Source organism: Stegostoma tigrinum, chromosome 16 (assembly GCF_030684315.1).
Source record: "Stegostoma tigrinum isolate sSteTig4 chromosome 16, sSteTig4.hap1, whole genome shotgun sequence".
NCBI classification, from domain to species: Eukaryota; Metazoa; Chordata; class Chondrichthyes; order Orectolobiformes; family Stegostomatidae; genus Stegostoma; species Stegostoma tigrinum.
In genome coordinates, this window is record NC_081369.1 from 19,165,012 (window position 1) to 19,183,517 (window position 18,506).

The 18,506-nt window shown below is 40.9% G+C and overlaps 1 protein-coding gene across 5 annotated transcripts in view; it reads right to left on the minus strand.

Annotated features, from left to right (window-relative positions):
- Positions 1–18,506, minus strand: part of ripor1 (RHO family interacting cell polarization regulator 1) — a 267,095-nt gene that overhangs the window by 29,363 nt on the left and 219,226 nt on the right. For all 5 annotated transcript variants that reach the window (XM_048546692.2, XM_048546694.2, XM_048546691.2 and 2 more), the window contains exons 12-13: positions 17,554–17,683; positions 10,539–11,309 (exon numbers count right to left, since the gene is read on the minus strand). In XM_048546692.2, coding sequence (XP_048402649.1) covers positions 10,539–11,309; positions 17,554–17,683 — 901 coding nt within the window. The remainder of the gene's footprint in view (positions 1–10,538; positions 11,310–17,553; positions 17,684–18,506) is intronic.

The following is an 18,506-nucleotide window of genomic DNA, read 5'->3' on the forward strand; positions in this document are numbered from 1 at the left end:
TGTGTGTACAGGGGTATTCACAGTTTGAAAATAAGCAATTTATGTCAGAGATGAGAATTTTGTTTTCTCAGGGGGTCATGTCTTTAGAAATGTCTTAAAAGGCAGTGGCAACAGTATCTCTGAATACTTTGAAGACAGAGGTAAATCAAATCTTGATAAGGAAGCGGTAAAAAGCAGTTCAATACCTTCTTGAGGCCGATCAGTGATGGCCAACAAATCAGCCTTGTCAGCAAACCCATACCCATGAAATGTTTTATTTTCCAAACAGACATTTCAACAATGCACATGAAAAAAGCCATCTTTCGTTTTTTCAAATCCCTCCCCCATCGTATGGGAAAAGGGAAACATAATGACAGAGTAACTGCTGGAATTCCTTTGTAAGGAAGTGCTAACTGGTTATGCTCCAGCAGCTGGAGTCTCTGCTGCGACTCTGATGCTTATAATTTCAGTGTACCATCCAGTCTTCAAATCTTCACACCCACTCACTTAAACCACAGCAGAACAACTATAATTTAAGAAGCCACCACATCCCAAGTATCCTTTAAATTGCTTCAGAGACCTCTGCACCATTGTTTCAATTCCTCCCACTATTTCAGTTCAACTTAAGCACAGCCCACACAAATCAGGATATCTCACTCTGGCATCAACGCTCCACAATCAGTGTAATGTCCAAGTCTTGCAGACGTCTTCAGCTAATATTACTCAATTTACTGACTGCAGAATACATGAGCTGCCTACATCAAATGGCAATTTACTTCATGCTTTTGTGAAAGTGTTCTGCAATGTTTTACACTCATCGTTGGGAGAATAAGATGCAGAGTTGGGAGTTTGAGGAAAACAAATCTACTTTGTCTCACTATCTTGTCCTGTTTGCAACATGAACCAGCTCCCTCTAAAGGGAAAGGAAATGAAATTGGAAATTTTCTTACTACATTTCTCGCCCAATCACCTTTTGAGCTGGTGAATTCTGTGGAGAGAAGAAAATGGGATGGCAGCAAGAGGATGGGTAAATGTTGTCGGGGATAATCAGAGTTGGAGAGAAAGAAAACGATCAGTCAGCCATTGAACTTTAACAGCAACAACAGTAATACTGGGAGTGGCAGAAAACACTACAATAGAGAATAACAAGTTAATAGATGGATTCAGAGAAAGGGAATAATTGGTGAAGTCTAAATCCTGGCTGCACTGCATAGTATTAGTGAGCTCAGTTGGCTGAATGGCTGGGTTTGTGATGCAGAGTGACACCAACAGACGTGCTCAATTCCTGCACTGGTGAGGTTATAACAAAGATCCTGCTTTCTCAAACCTCTCTCCTTGTCTCAGGTGTGGTGACTGTCAGGTTAAACTCATCACCAGGCATCTCTCTCTATGGCCTACTGGAACCAAGGAAACTTGATCAGTGTACATATGGAGTACAGTTAATAAGATTGGGAGTTACAGGCAAAGATTATCTTGTGAGATTATGATGTGGCAATAATGGAAACCTGGCTCAAGGAAGGGTAGGCTATGGTGTTAAATATTCCTGTCTGCATGTGTTCAGAAACGATAGGAAAGTGGGAAAATGGAAAGGGGTGGTGCTTTTGGTTAAGGTGACTGTTGCAGTACTGCAGTAAAAGGGTGTTACAGAGGGTTCAAACACAGATTTGATTTGGCTATACCTATGGATTAAGAAGGATTCAATTTCATCGCTTGGTATAAGCTACAGTAAAACAGCTAGTGAGAAGGATATAGGGGAACAAATCTGCAAGGAAATCACGGCAAGGTGTAACCATCAAGTAGTTATAATTGGGGACTTTAGCTGCATCATGACTCAGACAGTAGTAGTGTAAGGAGCAGCAAGGGACAAGTGTTTCTAGATTGTGTTCAGGAGGATTTCCTGCAACAGTCTGTGTCCATTCCGACAAGAGGCCTAATTCTTGTGAATGAGGAACACCAAGGAGATAAATTAACAGTGATCATTGCATCAAAAAGTTTAGAATGACTGTGGAAAATGAAATTATTCTCACTCTGGATTAACCAAACAGCTAGTGGAGAGCAGACTTCAATTAGGGCAAGAGCTGTACTGAATAAACTGAAACCAAAGATTGGTGTGACAAACACTAACTAAACAATGAGCTACCTTCAAATAGAGGATGATTTGGCACAAAGCATATTGCCTCAAAAGAGAAAAGGTACAAAAAATAAATCCAGAGCTCTCTGGATGATAAAGGAGAAAGAAATTAAGTTAAAGAGAAAAATTGCACTTATGACAGATGTCAGGTCTTAAATAGTAGTTAAGAACCAAGCTGAATACTGAAGATTCAGAGGAGAAGTGAATAAACAAAAACGAGTAGCAAAGGGGATTATGATAAAGGATTGGCACCTAAGGGAATATGAAAAATGTCTTTCATAAGAACACCAATAATAAAAATGTGCGAAGAGGAGGAGGGTCAATTAGAGACCAAAATGGAGAATTACCCATAGAGGCAAGAGGCTTGATTGAGGTATTAAACAGATATTGTGCATCTGCCTTTACCTAGAGGAACTGCTACCTCGGCTAACAGACATGAGGAAGCTTTAAATTTATCAATTTAAAATTGGTAAGGAGATGATACCGGATACAGTTTTGATAAGGCAACAGTTGTTCATCCAAAGATTTTTTAAAATGTGTGTTCATGTAAAAGGTCTTTGTCACATGTAGGCCACATGAGGTAAGGAAGACCATTTCCCTCCCCAGAGGGCATTAGTGAACCAGGTAGATTTTTATACAAATTAACAGTGGCTAGTTATTTTGTAATCCAGATTTTTAAAATTGAATTCAAATTTTTCCATTTGCCAAGGCATTAGCCTGAGGTTGTGCATTAGTCCAGTGAAATTACTACCACGCCACCACCATCCTGGAAGGAAAGGAGTGGAAATTGCAGAGGCACTGGCCATAATCTCGCAATCTTGTGCGGATTTGGGAGTGGTGCTGGAAGATTGCAGAGTTATAAACATTACACCCTTGTTCAAAAAAAGTTAGCCCAGCAATTACAGAGCAATCAGTTTAACTTCAGTGGTGGTAGAAACAGTTATTCTTCATAAAATTAATACTGCATGGAAATTTGAACATTGATTTGTTAATGAAGGACTGTGTCTAACTTGCAGGAGATTTTTGAAGCAGTAATAAAGAGCTGTTGTTGATGTGGTGTACGTAGACTTCCAAAAGGTATTTGATAAAGTGTCACATTGCAGACTTGTGTGGAAAGTTATGGATCATGAAATAAAGGGACAGTAGCAACATGGATACACAATTGGATGAGGGCCAGGAAACAGAGTAATCATAAATTAATATTTCAGGCTGGAAGAAAGTTTGTAGTGGAGTTTGCAAGAGATTAGTATTGGACTGATTGCTTTTTCTGTTAAAGGCAAATGATCTAGATCTAGACACAGTGAAAGAACAGCAAAATATTTCCAAGTCAGGATGGTGAATGGAGGGGAGTTTGCAGGTAATGGCATTCCCATGTATCTGCTTGTCCTTGCCCTCTTAGATGGATATGGTCATGGGTTTGGTAGATGCTGTCCAAGGATCTTTGGTGAATTTATGCTGTGCTTCTCGTAGACATCACACAATGCTGCTTGTGAGTGGTGGTGGAGGGAGTGTGAGTATGGTGCCAATCAAGTGGACAGCTTTATCCTGGGTGTTACAAGCTTCTAGAGTGCTGCACTCATCCAGGCACATGGAGAGTATTCTATTACACTCCTGACTTGTGCCTCAAAGATGGTGGACAGGCTTTGAGGGGTGAGGAGACATGTCACCTAGCCTCTGGCCTGCTTCTTGTGGTCACCTCATTTATACGGTGAATCCAGCTGAATTCCTGATCACTGGATGTTGCCGGGGGGAGGGGATTCAGTGATGGTAACACCGTTAAATATCAAGGGCGGTGGTTGCATTGTTTCTTCTCAGAGATGGTCATTGCATGGCATTTATATGGCACAAACGTTACTTGCCACTTGTCAGTTTAAGCCAAGATACTATCTGGATCTTGTTGCATTTCAACATGGAATGCTTCAGTACCTGAAGAGTCACGAATAGTTCGTGAACAATGTGCAATCATAGCATGGTATGGCAACTGCTCTTCCCAAGACCGCAAGGAATTAGGAATTGTGAACACAGCCCAGTCCATCATGCAAACCAGCCTTCAATCCACTGACTCCATCCATACTTCCTGCTGCCTCAGGAAAGCAACCAACATAACCAAAGGCCCCTGCCATCCTGGTTATTCTCTTCCACCCTCTTCAGTTGGGCAGAAGATATAAAAATTCAAATACATGCAAGAACAGATTCAAGAATAGCTTTTTCCCCCCGTTGTTATCAGACTTTTGAATGGATCTTGCAAATACTAACGTTGATCTCTCTCTCTCTCTCGCTGCACCTTCTCTGCGGCTATGAACTATTCTGCACTCTGTTCTGTTGCCCTGATGCACTTTGCATTGTACAATCTGCCTGTACAGCACACAGAACAACATTTTTCACAGTACATAACAATAATAAATCACATCAATTTTCAGTGAACATCCCCATTTCTGACCTTATGACAGAGGGAGCATCATTAACAAAGCAGCTGGAGATGGTTGGGCTTAGGACATTACCCTGTGGACCACCTGCAGAGACGGTGGCCAACCTACACCCTGCAACTGGTGGCAACTGTCATATGACCCATTTCTGGCTCCACTTTGCCTGAGATACATGACTCCTCCTTCTCGGGATTGGTTCACACAATCTCTATATGATTGATCAGATGAGGTCAGTGGCATCAGGAAGCAGTTTCATTACATTGTGCTAAGCTGAAGGGTTCCCAAGAATAACCTCCACTGTCAGATACTAGTCAGAACGTGAAAACATTAGACGTAAGGTCAATAAACAAACCCTCAAAACCTATTCTAATAAGTTTGAAAAAATGTCCTCATTTTTAAAATATCTCCTGCAGAAGTCGAGGAAAGATTGCTGCTTCCTTGTCACAGTTAAGCATTTTCTAAAGGAGACTGTGATAATTCCATAAGATGTTTTGGCAACCTGACTGCAGTCAAGAGATGCTTTGGGTGGATTAACCCACTTGAGAGACTTTTGATGATAAAACCATTGTTCATCAAACCACACAACTGGTTTAACATCCTCAAGGCATCATTCAGTCTGTCAAAGCAGTTGGTATATGAAGCATTTCAGGTGATTCACAGGTGGGCAGGTTATCAGATCTTAGCACTTGCCAAACAATATATAATTAATTAAACAAATAAACATTTCACCTTAACTTCATCACCAAATATTTCCAGAATGATTCAGAGCTACTTCCTCAATGAGGCACCAAGTCAAGGTAGTTGAGTTACAGAGAAGGCAAAACAGGTTCAAGTTTGGATCCATAGTGAAATTGCTGAAGTAGCTCAGCTTGTCAGTCTTATAATGATGACAGGGGATAAAAAGATTTCAACTAATTGTTTAGTCAAAAGGCTTTTTCAATCTCTTGCATACGTAAAAGACTGATCTGCGCACTTAACTCTCAACACAGCTTTTGGGACTCGTTGGCCTAATCACCTTTTCCCTTAAATTCACCCTGCACTATTTCCTGAGGAAACCAGTCAGTAAATTGTTTCCAGATGTCTGTCAAAGAGGTAAGTGGTCCTGAGGTGAATCAACTTTGCAACTACCTTCTCACAGGGAATAAAGGGACAAAGGGGAAGGAGGAAACCACAAGAAACCTCACTGTCCTCTGCCTAGCTCCTGTGTCGGTCTGTCTCTTTCTGCCCTTCCTGTCCAACACGCCATCTCACACAGAGAAAAGTTCGGCCCAATTCTTATTATCAGTGAATAGATGGTGTGTTTATGGACTTGTGCCTTTCCCATTCAATGGTGAAATCTAAGTTGAAACAGTTCAGTGATCAGATGCTGCTGAGTTCAGCCATTCATCCCTGGGGCTACTTCCTCAAAATATTATTCCAGCCACAGGTTAATAGCCTCACTTAATAAAATAACAGCTTTTAAACATTTTAAGTCAAAAAGAAATGTCAAAATAATACCAGTGGGAGTTGGAACAAACGAGGCACTGCTGACCATAATGAGCTGGAGTCACTGGAGCCATCGTTCCCAGTTCACTCAGGAACACTATAAACTTATCCTTCACTGCATTACAGCAGGAAATGCTGGCTCGGATTGAACTAGACTGGACTCTGCGAAAAAAGGAAAGCTGCCCCGGCTAGAATTTAATAAGGAGACAGCTTCCAGTTGTACGACAGGAAGTGATTCAACTCCCTGCAAATTATTACACCCCTCAGGTCAAGATAGGTCACTCTGTCAAAACATAGTCCCCTCCCCTCAACCTGGTCCGGTACATCAGTAAGTGGAGAACAAGGTGGCACAGTTCATTCTGTCCGCAACCCCCACCACCGGCAATGAGATATTTTTCAATGTTTATATCTGCAGTTCCTGCAATCCTAGCTAGCTGCTCATCTTCCACCTTTCATAAAAATGAGCCCATTTAAAAGTCTGCTGCCTGCATCCTAATACACAAAGTTCCATTCACCCACATATAAGACAACCAACATTAATCTCCTGACTAAGCACTGTCTTAATTTTAAAATTCCCATCCTTGATTTCAAATCCCTCCATGGCTTCCACCAACTCTAAGATAACTGTGTGCTCCAATTCTGGTCTCTTGCACAACCCCAATTTTAATCATTCCCTCCTTAATACATATTTACCATTTCTTGTTCTCTACCTTCCAAGTTTTTAGTCAACTGTCCATGTGGTGTTGAGTCTTTTGGTCAGTAAATCTTTAAGACCCACGCTCATGACATCATCAACATGTGACCTTATACAGTATAGAAATTTCAGACTCCGTCTCAACTCAAATCACTTAAAGCAAGACAGGCTACTAGAAGCAGGACCCCCTTCTATTACTGACTTAACTTTATCCTCGATGTGCCTGTGAAAGTGATGTCTGTATATAAGACCCAGCTGTAAACATCGGTTAGATTTTTCAATATAACGTTATCCAGACCAAGTTTATGTTACAAGGGACAACATAAACGTTACTACATCAGTTAATATACGGTTCTGGTGAGAAAACTACAGCACGGTTAGTGGCTCTAGCCATCCATCGCATTTTCCAAGATCTCAGTGGTGGATATTTGGAAAATGAATTGAAGCCTAACAGTACAAGAGCTTTAGACATCGGAAATTAAGAAAAATGGTCAGTTTCTCACCTTTTAAGCAGGGTCAGTTTCTGAGTATAGACAGCTGTATAGAACTGTAGACAGGACATTGATCACAAAGGAAACAAAGCTAATTTATTTTCATTGGAAATGAAGTCTTTGAGACAAATGAAATTTTAAAAACAAAAACAAAGCTGCTGAAAAAGCCGAGCAGGTCTGGCAACATTTGGGAAGGAGAAAGCAAAGTTAACGTTTCAGGTCTGGTGACCCTTCCTCAGAATGGAGGCAGGGTTTGAGGAAGGGTCACCAGACCCAAAACGTTAACTCTGCTTTCTCCTTCCCAAATGCTGCCAGATGTGCTGAGCTTTTCCAGCAACTTTGTTTTTGTTCCTGATTTACAGCATCCGCAGCTCTCTTGTTATTTTTTATTTGAAATTTTAAAAGTTGTGACAAGTAAAAATAAAATTACTGTACATGACTGACAGCTGAAAGCCCAGTATGCGCTGTTCTAGAAATTGATACAAAAGTAACTCTCTCTCAGACCAGACAGCTGCAGAGTCTGTTATTAAAGAAGTTCTTATTGTCCACTGACAAAAATTCATGGCTTTTTCAAAAACAGTCCAATGTATTTTGAAGCCAAAGTATGAAAGGCAGAACTCTCGATATGAAATGGACATCCAGTGACACCCTTACTGAACTTCATCTGTTCAAACATATGCAATTCTGTTTTATAGATCAAGTGACAGACAATCCAGGGAAGAGAGTTCCAAACATATTGCTAGACATTAATAAGGAGGGGCTTGACATATTAACAGACCTAGTTTTTCCATGGAAAACCAGAAACATCCAGAAAAGCTCTCAAAAGTTCTCAAAGGTCTGCTCAAGTTAAGAAATAACTTCAGGATTAACAGGCCCCAACTCATGTCATATAGGCAACTAAGCCCTTTCTGATGAAGGGTCTAGGCCTGAAACATCAGCTTTCCTGCTCAGCCTGCTGTGTTCATCCAGTTCGACACCTTGTTGTCTTAGCGAAGCACTGGGGTATGTTTTGAAGAACTAGATTTGAAAAGGAGAAGCTAAATCAATTTTTTTTATTCATTCACATAACAAGGGTGTCTCTGGCAAAGCCACCATATTTCACCCATCCCTAATTGCACAGAATAAAAGGGATCTGTGACATTGTCTTGGACTTTTAGATTAACTCTTGCGATACACTCCCAACTTCCTGGACACAGTATTTCCATGGAGAAATTTGCTCCACAATCATGTTCACCAATATGTCTTCCTTCAAGCAGGCTTCAATAGCAAAATCTTGCCTACAGCAATACTACGACCCCGGGAAAGTCACAATTTTTAAAGTGAAAGTCCCACAAAAAGCCTACATTCATGTCTTCTGCAAGCTCAAAACTAATGGCCCTTGCTTCAAAACACTTAACCATACAACTATTCCAGAATAAAGCATTATACGTTAGCTCTGGTATTTGGTATGAGAGCATGTCCAATGGAAAACAGCATACACCTCGCCAGACAGGTATATGATTACTAGATCAGGATGAGTTGTCAAACCTCTGAAGTTACATTGAAGTTTGAAATGGTAATGTTAACCTTGTAAAATATTTTACATGATAACATGTGCCTAATGTACAATCAGTATCTGTTTGGGATAAACGTTTCATTATTGGAAAAAGGAGAATGCTGTGATATGCCTCACAGTTTATTTTTAAGGAACATGCTTATATCATCATTATGTCACAGGTGTGTAGGGTATAAAAGTCTCAGAAACCACCTTACTTCAGATCACTTGATGCATGACACTAACAGAAGCATACTCTTCTGCTGTAACAGGTTAACTTTAGCATAACCACAGTCAACATAACTTCTATATAACAGCCAGCCTAAACAGACATCTGCTAGGGTTTTCTGTTATCTGTGACTAATTTCATGTGTTACAAGGCATAACATAAGCATTATTTGATCAGGTAATTTTCCCTGGGAGGTAAAACCCACATATCTCATGTATCAATTTTTGGACAAAAATGCTCATGTGAAGTTCCTTGGATTGTTTTTGTCTGGTAAAGGCACTAATCAAGTGCAAGTAATTACACCACAAATTTTCAAATAAGTGACAAAACAACTCACTTACAGCTATACTTAAACTTGAACACACTTCCATTTAGTCATCTATGAAATTTGGTCAATTAATATTCTGTGCAGCCATAAACCTCCAACTATGTAGACAATAAACAATGTGTACGTGACAGGATTTGCATGATCATTTCCATGAGCGAAATGATTTCCAAGGAACAGTGCCAGAGAGTGAAGCAGGGTTGAAGACAAGTACTTATCCAGGATACCTTACCCTGACCAGTCAAATAGTTTGCAAGTTGGAAAGAAACAGACAAGGAATTCATTTATTTTACAGCATGAGGGCACAGGAAAAGTGTGCCCAAGGTCAGGAAAACAACGCAAGATCATTCAACTACTGCCAGTCTCACAAATTACAAATGGCTGAACTGTACAAAACAGGAATTAAATAAAAATGTGTGGAATGCTTTATAATTTTAAGAAAAACCATTGCATTTCTAGCCACTTGTGTATTTATTTTACACGGTCCACAAATCATTAGATCTTTACGTCCCTGCACAGCACCACACATTGCTCCTCCCCAATTCCAAACTTCCTTTAGCTTTCTCTCCTGCTTCACTAGAGTCAGTCTATGAACAGGAAATTATATAGTAACTACCTGAAGTTCCCAACAGAAGTGCCATTCATACTTAGCAGATTATTCAACTCCGCAGTACAAAGATTGCGCAGGAGCCAAACTTCCAATAAAATTGCTGCAGATGCAGCCCTTGAAATATCACAGTTTGACTTCCTCACACCACTACACAGCAGTGAGCTGAAGGCTACTTTCTCAGATTGAGTGATCAGGTCCATTCCTACAGAGAAGGACCCCAGCAGCTGGCAGACGCTGCTTCAGGTGGATCTCTGCAATCTGCAGTAGTTCGTATTTATTTAGCCACACTTCAATTGGGGTCAGGATAACAAAAATTCCGACAATCAACTGACACATTGTAGCTCAGCTGACTGTATGGCCGGTTGAGATTGCACAGTGATACCAACAGCATGAGTTCAATTCCTGTACCAGCTGTGGTTACCATGAAGGTCCCGATTTCTCAGCTTTGCCCCCTGTCTGAGCAATGTTGACCCTCAGATTAAACTACCACCAGTCATCTCTGTCTAATGACAGCGCAGACTTTTGCAACTTTACCGATTAAATAAAGTAAATATGCTGACAACACAGGAATTCTGCAGACAGCTTGAAATTACATTTTCATACCAGACCATTCACAATCCCAAAAAGTACTTACCATCAGCACTTCCTCTAAATGTTTTACCTCCAGCTCTAACTTCTGGAGTTCCGGGAACTGGCCACGATAATCATCTAGTGTTGAATTTAATGTCATCAGAGCATCCTCGATCCCAGCATCCACAGGTTTCACCTTTCCATACTCCGTTGGCCCAGTTTTCTGATCATTCAATTTTGTTTTATCCTCCGTACAGGCAGCATTCTGAACCACTGGTACAGCAGCAACAGAAACAGTGTCAGTTTCCGCTGTCAGCTTACATGTGTTTTCTGGGATTTTTGACTTTTCTGGTGAAGATTCAGATGGTAGTGTCTTGTTGACAGTATCCTCAGTTACAGGCTGATCTGCTTCTGCCTCTGGGACTTGGGAAGACTCTAGTAAATTCGATATGGCAATGATCTGTGGCTCTGGCTCAGTGCTCATTGCAGCAGTCAAGTCCATTGCAGCATCTATGCTTGCCTCACTGATATGGCTGAGTGTGCGGGAAACTGGTACAGTTCCATTAAATATTGCATGTTTTACAGTCTCCTGCTCTTCCTCTGCCTCCTCCATTCGCTGTTCGGCAGCCTCAAGCCTGGCTGCCTGAGGATCCTCAGTTTGTGCAAATGTTATAGTGATTCTAGGGACTACTCCCTGTATTTCTGGCTGCACCAGTGTTTTCTGAGAATGTCTAATGCTGGTCGAGAGCTGTGGGCTGGAAGAACCATCTGAAGAATCAGAGGAGATGGACCAAGCTGCACCATTCTCCAATTCTTCCTGTCTGCGCAGCATATTCTATACAGAGCAAAAAAAAACGTACAAGTTACAATCTGCTCAGTAGCCAAGGCATGTTTTCAAGCAACTATCACGTCAAAATATCAAACCACAGATATGGCATCTTGTCTGCAGATGACATATAAACTGATCGAAACAGTCCCAAATGGAGTTCAAAACTCTAGAAAGAGGACCAAAATAATTCCAGCACGGTCAGTTACTATTACTTTGCTTTTGTACAGAAATATTTGACCAGTTAACGTGAACACAGGACTCTGAGTCAGACAGATCAAGGAATAATATCCAGTTTGCTTCATTAAGAGTTGTTCTAATGTTCATGAGGTGGAAAAGGGGCAATGTTGAGAGGCTTTACAGTCAGGCAGGCCTCATTGCAATACTGAGAACAAAGCAAATTACTGCAGATGGAACATCAGTGATCAAAAACATTACTTGTTTCTTTCTCCACTGACACTACCTGATCTGCTCAGCGTTTGCAGAATCGTGTTTTGTTTTATTTTAAAAATGGCTTTCTGGCTTATTCTGTGATCAGTCTCCAGAAACACACATTCACGTGGCAGCGTACTGATTACATGTCAAGTTCACATTCATTTTTCAGTTGCTGTATTTCTTGAATCTTAATGACATGGATGCCACAGCTCTCGAGAAGAGGGGACAGAAAATTAAGTTTCAGTTAAGAACCGAAACTCAAGTGACCCTCCCTACCATCATACACTGGTCACAAGGAGGATGTGGAAAAACCAGCAAGATCTAGCACCTGGGCCGCAGGTTTCAAAATGGTACCCATCATATCATCAAATCCTTCCAAGGCCTCAACCCTCTTCATCTCTATAGCTTGCACCAACTTGGCAATGTTCCGTATTCTTCTAATACTGTCCACCCTTTCTTCCTTCATCTGACCGTTCGTTGCTCTCCGTCCCTTCAACTATTACTTAAGGTCTGGAATTCTCTTTATAAATTTGTCTGTTCCTGCCAACTCCCTCAAGACCCTTGCCAAAACTGAATCTTAATCCAAGGTTTGGTCAGCTGTCCTAATATGCCCTTCTTTAGTTCAGTGTCAATTTTAGCCTGACTAAGCCCCATTGAAGTGGTTGGGTCACTTGAATGTTACAGATGTCTGATAAGTTCAAGTTGTTCTGTTCATTAGCTTGTTTCTGTAAATAATCAAGAACTCCTCACTAACACTGTAGGGTTGAGGCACGGAATTAACCAAGTTCAAAGAGCTGCTGCGATTTAATAATGGAAATATGTCTTCTAGCAACATTTATATTAAAGTCAGCATTTGGTAACTTGAGCTATGATGAACTGTGCTCTGGAATTTCAGTGTTTTGTTAAATTACTGATCAAATAAACTGTATCTAGTAATCTGCTCTTTACTTGACAAAGTACAAAATTAACAAGCTACCTAGTCTTCAAAAATAATCACTGCCTATTACCGAAAGATAGCAATCACATAGGCTCACACACTAGGGTACCAATCAGCATCAAGAAGTCTTGACTATTGACGAATTGAGTCTGAAGGGACAGATCAGCCACCCACTCCATCTTAACACAAGATGAATTTTTCTGCAACTCCTTCAGGTTGTAAAATGCTTAACAAGAACAATCAGACAAAAATGGTTACTTGCTTGCATTGCTGGTCACCAGCTGCACAAAGCCCGTTACACTGTTGCCCGTTACACAGCAGTCAAAGATAAAACTATTGCACAACATTTAATAGTAGGCAGCATTTTTCACTTTTAGCAGCAATCCTCCCAAGCTGAGTAAAGATGCAGTCAGCTTTTTGGGTTTCTCTTAGAAACAGCTCCTATTCTACATGTAAACAGATCCACACTCTATGCAAAAGGGAGGACTGCAATAGTCTGCATTGACCTTTTCACATTACATCAGACCTCCAAAAGTTAACTTGTTGCTACTGGGAATGTGAAATCTCACAGACTAAACCACAAGCAAGCTGAAATTGTGGGATTGAGTGGTTCGAGGCAGCAATGTCTGCCATGGAGCTCCAGAGTGTGAAAATGTATGAAGCTCCTTTAAATACCTGCAATTTCCACGTGGTGGCAGTGATGTTGTTGGTGGTGGTGGATATTAAAGACTCGATTTTTGTTCAAAATTATCCCATATGCAACCTGCTTGCGCAACTGACTCTATTCCTACTAATGGCAGGAACTATTGGAATTGTCAATTGATTAGACTGTTCTGGATCATTACAAGAATTGCACCATCTCCCAGGTCTTTCCAGTGTGCATCCTGAGCAGAACCTAATTGGTAACCATTCCCCTTGCCAATAGCTGAAATCATGAAATAATGAAATAAAGAATTTTTTTTTAAGCAGCTTCTCCAGATACTGTACCACAGGCACAGGAATAGGAAACAAGGTTATTATACCCACTCTATAGTGACAATAATCTTAATGAAGGGCGAGCCATGGACAGTAACCAAAACTTGCACTAGATTCTATTTTCTGATTGCAGGCCTCAGGAAGGACACACCATTGCATTAATAACTCTGATTCTGCTTATCAAAAGAAAAACCTTTTGTTCATGAAGGAGTAACTGCACTTTCCTGCCAATGCCAACAAAGAACTGTTAAACTGTAAATTAAGGCAATTTATCCTACAATTAAATCATGAATGAAGCATATCATTTCTAGCCCCTCATATCTCTTTTAGGATCTGCTTTACTACGCACCTCACAATGCCTAGACAAGTGGACAACCTGGCACTCTGTTGCCACAGTTGGGTCATCATTGCTGTACAAGCAGACGCCAGCAAGTATACCAGAGACGGATTCTTACAGGGAATTTAAAAAGTGACTCTCCTCTAATTGAAAGGATATGCAGTGAGCCAAAGCTGTGTTTCAAAGCTCGCAGATGTTAATTATTCCTTTGTGGAATAATAGTATGTAAAATAAGTTTAGTAGGCCTGTTGAATATCATAAGGGAGATTTTAGGATCATGCACTCAGTCAGGAAGAACATAGAACATAGAACAATACAGCACAGAACAGGCCCTTCGGCCCTCGATGTTGCGCCGACCTGTGAACTCATCTAAGCCCCTCCCCCTACACTATCCCATCATTATCTATACGCTTATCCAAGGACTGTTTAAATGCCCCTGATGCGTTCCACACCCTTACCACTCCCTGCGTAAAGAACCTGCCTCTGACATCTATCTTAAATCTATCACCCCTCAATTTGTAGCGATGCACCCTTGTACAAGCTGAAATCATTATCCTCAGCAAAAGACTCTCACTGTGCACCCTATCTAATCCTCTGATCATCTTGTATGTCTCTATTAAATCCCCTCTTAACCGCCTTCTCTCCAATGAGAACAGACCCAAGTCCCTCAGACTTTCCTCGTAAGATCTTCCTTCCAGACCAGGCAACATCCTGGTAAATCTCCTCTGCACTTTCTCCAATGCTTCCATATCCTTCCTGTAATGGGGTGACCAGAACTGCATGCAATATTCCAAATGAGGCCGCACTAGCGTTTTGTATTGTTGCAGCATGACATCACTGCTCTGGAACTCAATCCCTCTACCAATAAAACCTAACACACTGTAAGCCTTCTTAACAGCACTATCAACCTGGGTAGCAACTTTCAGGGATCTATGTACATGGACACCAAGATCCCTCTGCACATCCACACTACCAACAGTCTTTCCATTGACCCAGTATTCTGCCTTCCTATCATTCCTCCCAGTGAATCACCTCACATTTATTAAACTCCATTTTCCCCCTTTCAGCCCAATTCTGCAGTTTATCCGATACATGCCATTAACTCCCACCTCCCCATATACCAGTTATCTGTACTGTGTAAACATGAAGTATGAAGAGGAGGCCGTCAAGTGATAAACAGAACTCAAACTCAGTCTATTCAATAAACAAGGTGCAGCAAGTTAAAAGCCCAGATTTTCCACTTGGATAGAATCCTGATGGAAAACAAAATTTAGCGAGGCACAATTCTCTAACTGTATTCATTGCAGTTTCTGGGATTTGCTAGTGTGAGAAATGCGACGTTAGTAGATACAGCTTTCTCTAGTATCCAGCGGAGAACAAAATTATTTGTCCTTACCTGCTCTGATCTACAAATCACTCCATGCCAACAGCAATGTTGACTCTTAACTGCCCTCTGAAGGGGTCTAGCAATCCACTCCATTGTCAAGAAGGCGACTCAGCTCAAGAGCAACCAGCAATGGGCACTGAGTACTGTTTTTGCCGATGATACCCTCATTCCATGAATAAATAAAATTGATCTGAAGTAACGCAACATTCTAACAGCCATAAAAATTAATTAAAAACTGAAGAGCCAACGGCCCCACATTATGTGACTATGAGATTTGTAAGAATATAAATTAAGAAATTAATCATGACAAACGTGACAGAAATAAGCTACACAAAGTCAGAACAAAACTGCTAGGCAGTTTTGAGCCCGCAGACATCTCTCAACTATTAAAAAAAACTCTGAACTGCTTCCTCACAATTTAAACTCTGATTTGAGTCCCTTAATTGGTCCATCCCCAACAATCTGGTTCATTGCCATTCCAGTGTGCAACAGGAGATTTTTTTAAAAAAATTAATATCAACTTGGAGATTATTCCAAAGACAAAGTTTATAAACTGAGCAGAAAGCGGCATAACCCAGAACGAAGCCTTTTGGAAGAAGTTAAATGGGGTGTTTGATGCTTCAGCAAGTTTAACCAGTGATTGACCAAGTCAGAAGAGCCCCAAGTGCCATCCTAGTATGTAGGAGAAGCTGAAGGGGGGCAGTGGAGGAGGATAGTACCATGGATGCCAGCATCACCACCAGATGATATTTGTAAATGACATGCTGCTGATTCATCTGTTATAGTTCAAAATAGGGCTGCGGTATGTTCATTTTCAGGTGTTACCATTTATTTTTGCTAGTTTTCCCTTCTGGGCAGGCTGGTGACACCTTTTGGGAGAGCAGAAGGGTAACAAGATAATGAGCAACAGATAATAAAAATAGTGCTAAATTTAACCACAATGTGTAGGCACTGAACTGGATTGAGGAAATGCTTCACCCAATACATTCATAAGTTGACCATTACCTAACCTCCACAGGCAAACGACCAGAACATGTGCCAAGTGTTAAAGAACGATACAGAGAGACAAACAGTAAATGGTTCCTTGGATGGAGAGAAAACCAATTACTTCATAAACTCAAATTAAAACAAATTTCAAGCAAAATATCTTCAAAACATGTCGAGAGATGAAACAAATAGGTAATAAAATGGAGGAGGCAGGTTACTTCCTAATCTGTATGATTATAGCCATGCACACAGAGGCCAGTGTGCACCTGGGTCATAACCCAAACACGCATCAGACCACTGATTACCTTGTACCTTCAGACAGCACCACAGGAATGTTCCGGTCCATCAACAGCACTAACATTTTAAAAACACAATTGTTCGGGTGCGCCATTTTCATCATTTAGGAATTTGAAGAATGAAGCCATCAAGTTAAATTTCAGCTCTTTGATATTGTAAACTTTCAACAGAGATTCATTGCTTAGTATTAACTGGTAAAAGTACATAGTGAGAACAGTGCGGCCAAAATAAAAATGACAACCTTCCAATTAAAATTACTGGTTATAAACCAACAGAATTATAACTTGTGGTTATAAGGGAAAAGGTTGGGAAACACTAGGTTAACTACCTCCTGAATTACACACATCTTAATACCTCAGGCTGTTTAAGTAGACCTGAATGGTGTCATTTATTAACAACTTCAGTCAGTAAGTGGCTTTCACAGCATGCTCTCTCCCATACTGGTTTCCCTTTGTAAGCTAGTTTCATTGTCACTATGGCAACTTGGCAATAAGATTGTGCAAGCCATACCAATGACTTTAATGTGTATGGCATATAAAAGGATAGGTCTTTATTCTCCCTTCCAGAAGTGTGCACACTCAGTCCTTTTCTATGCAGCACAGTCACCGTTCTGTCATAGCTGATGACCCCACTCCTCAGTAGCGCCATACAAATGCCAAGCACCCCATTCGTAAATCATACAACGGCAACTCCAAACCAAGGCGCCAATGTGAAAATTATAAAAATTAAAACAACAAACCAACTGCACTGTACAAAACATCATTTGCTACTTGCTGTTTTGATCGTAAAGGCTATGATCTGGAAATACAAATTTCAAGGAATAAAAGCAGTCTGGTCAGTTCTGCGATGGAATATGCAACAACAGCACATGCAGGTGAACTTCCTCAGAGGGGCTTACATAAAAGGCTTGTTCCCGCAGGGATGGGGTATCTGGAGGACTCTGGTTGTATGTGGAGAACCGTTTGTTCACAGTGGGCACTTTGTTGACAGTGCTGGCAGCAGATGTTTGATCATCTTTGTCAAATGGACTGAAAGAGACAGAACAAAATGAGCTAAAGACATGAAGAATGCTTAATATTTTAAATTCTAATGCAAGCTCACCAAAATCATACTTTTTGCACTCTAATTACTTTAGGAGCCTTTCACTCTGTCAATTCAAGCTTTCAGTTCAGATATAATACAAAATTGTATGCTAACAGTGGGATGTGATTAATTTATGCCGATCTTGGTGCACTCACTGAGAGCTGACAAAATTCTTTGGAGAGTGATTACAGCTTTCCAGTTAACAACTGGTACAAACTAATTGGTTCCTACCACACCCCTCAACTGACTGTGGACTCGTGCAAAGCAAGGTCAAATATGAGCCTGGATCTATTCCTGACATTACAAACCTGGGAAGAAAGGATTAAATTGATGGCAGATTAGTGGATTAATTTGCTTTTGTTTTCAGACACCGAATGATATTGGCCACTTACCAAACACACTACAAGAGTAGAAGGAAAAGCTAGGCCACTCTGCACGCCTGTGTATCTGGGGTGGGGGAGGGTGTGTGTGCGCGTGCGCGTGTTTTGTGTACGTGTGCGCATGTGTGCACGCGTGTATTGTATGTGTGTATGCGGTGTGCGCGGGGGGGGTGTCATTGAACGGGGGGGTGGACTTGCACTTCAGATAATAAATAATGCTTTAGATATTAGATTAAAAGTTGACACAACCAATGAACTTTCAAATAAACAAGCACTGTCACAAGGGCCAAGATTCAGCATCTGTGCCAGAGAACCTCTTGTTTGGTGGGCTACCCAACATCCTGATTTATTCATTGATCAACTTGTTCTCTTACATTTTATTAGATCA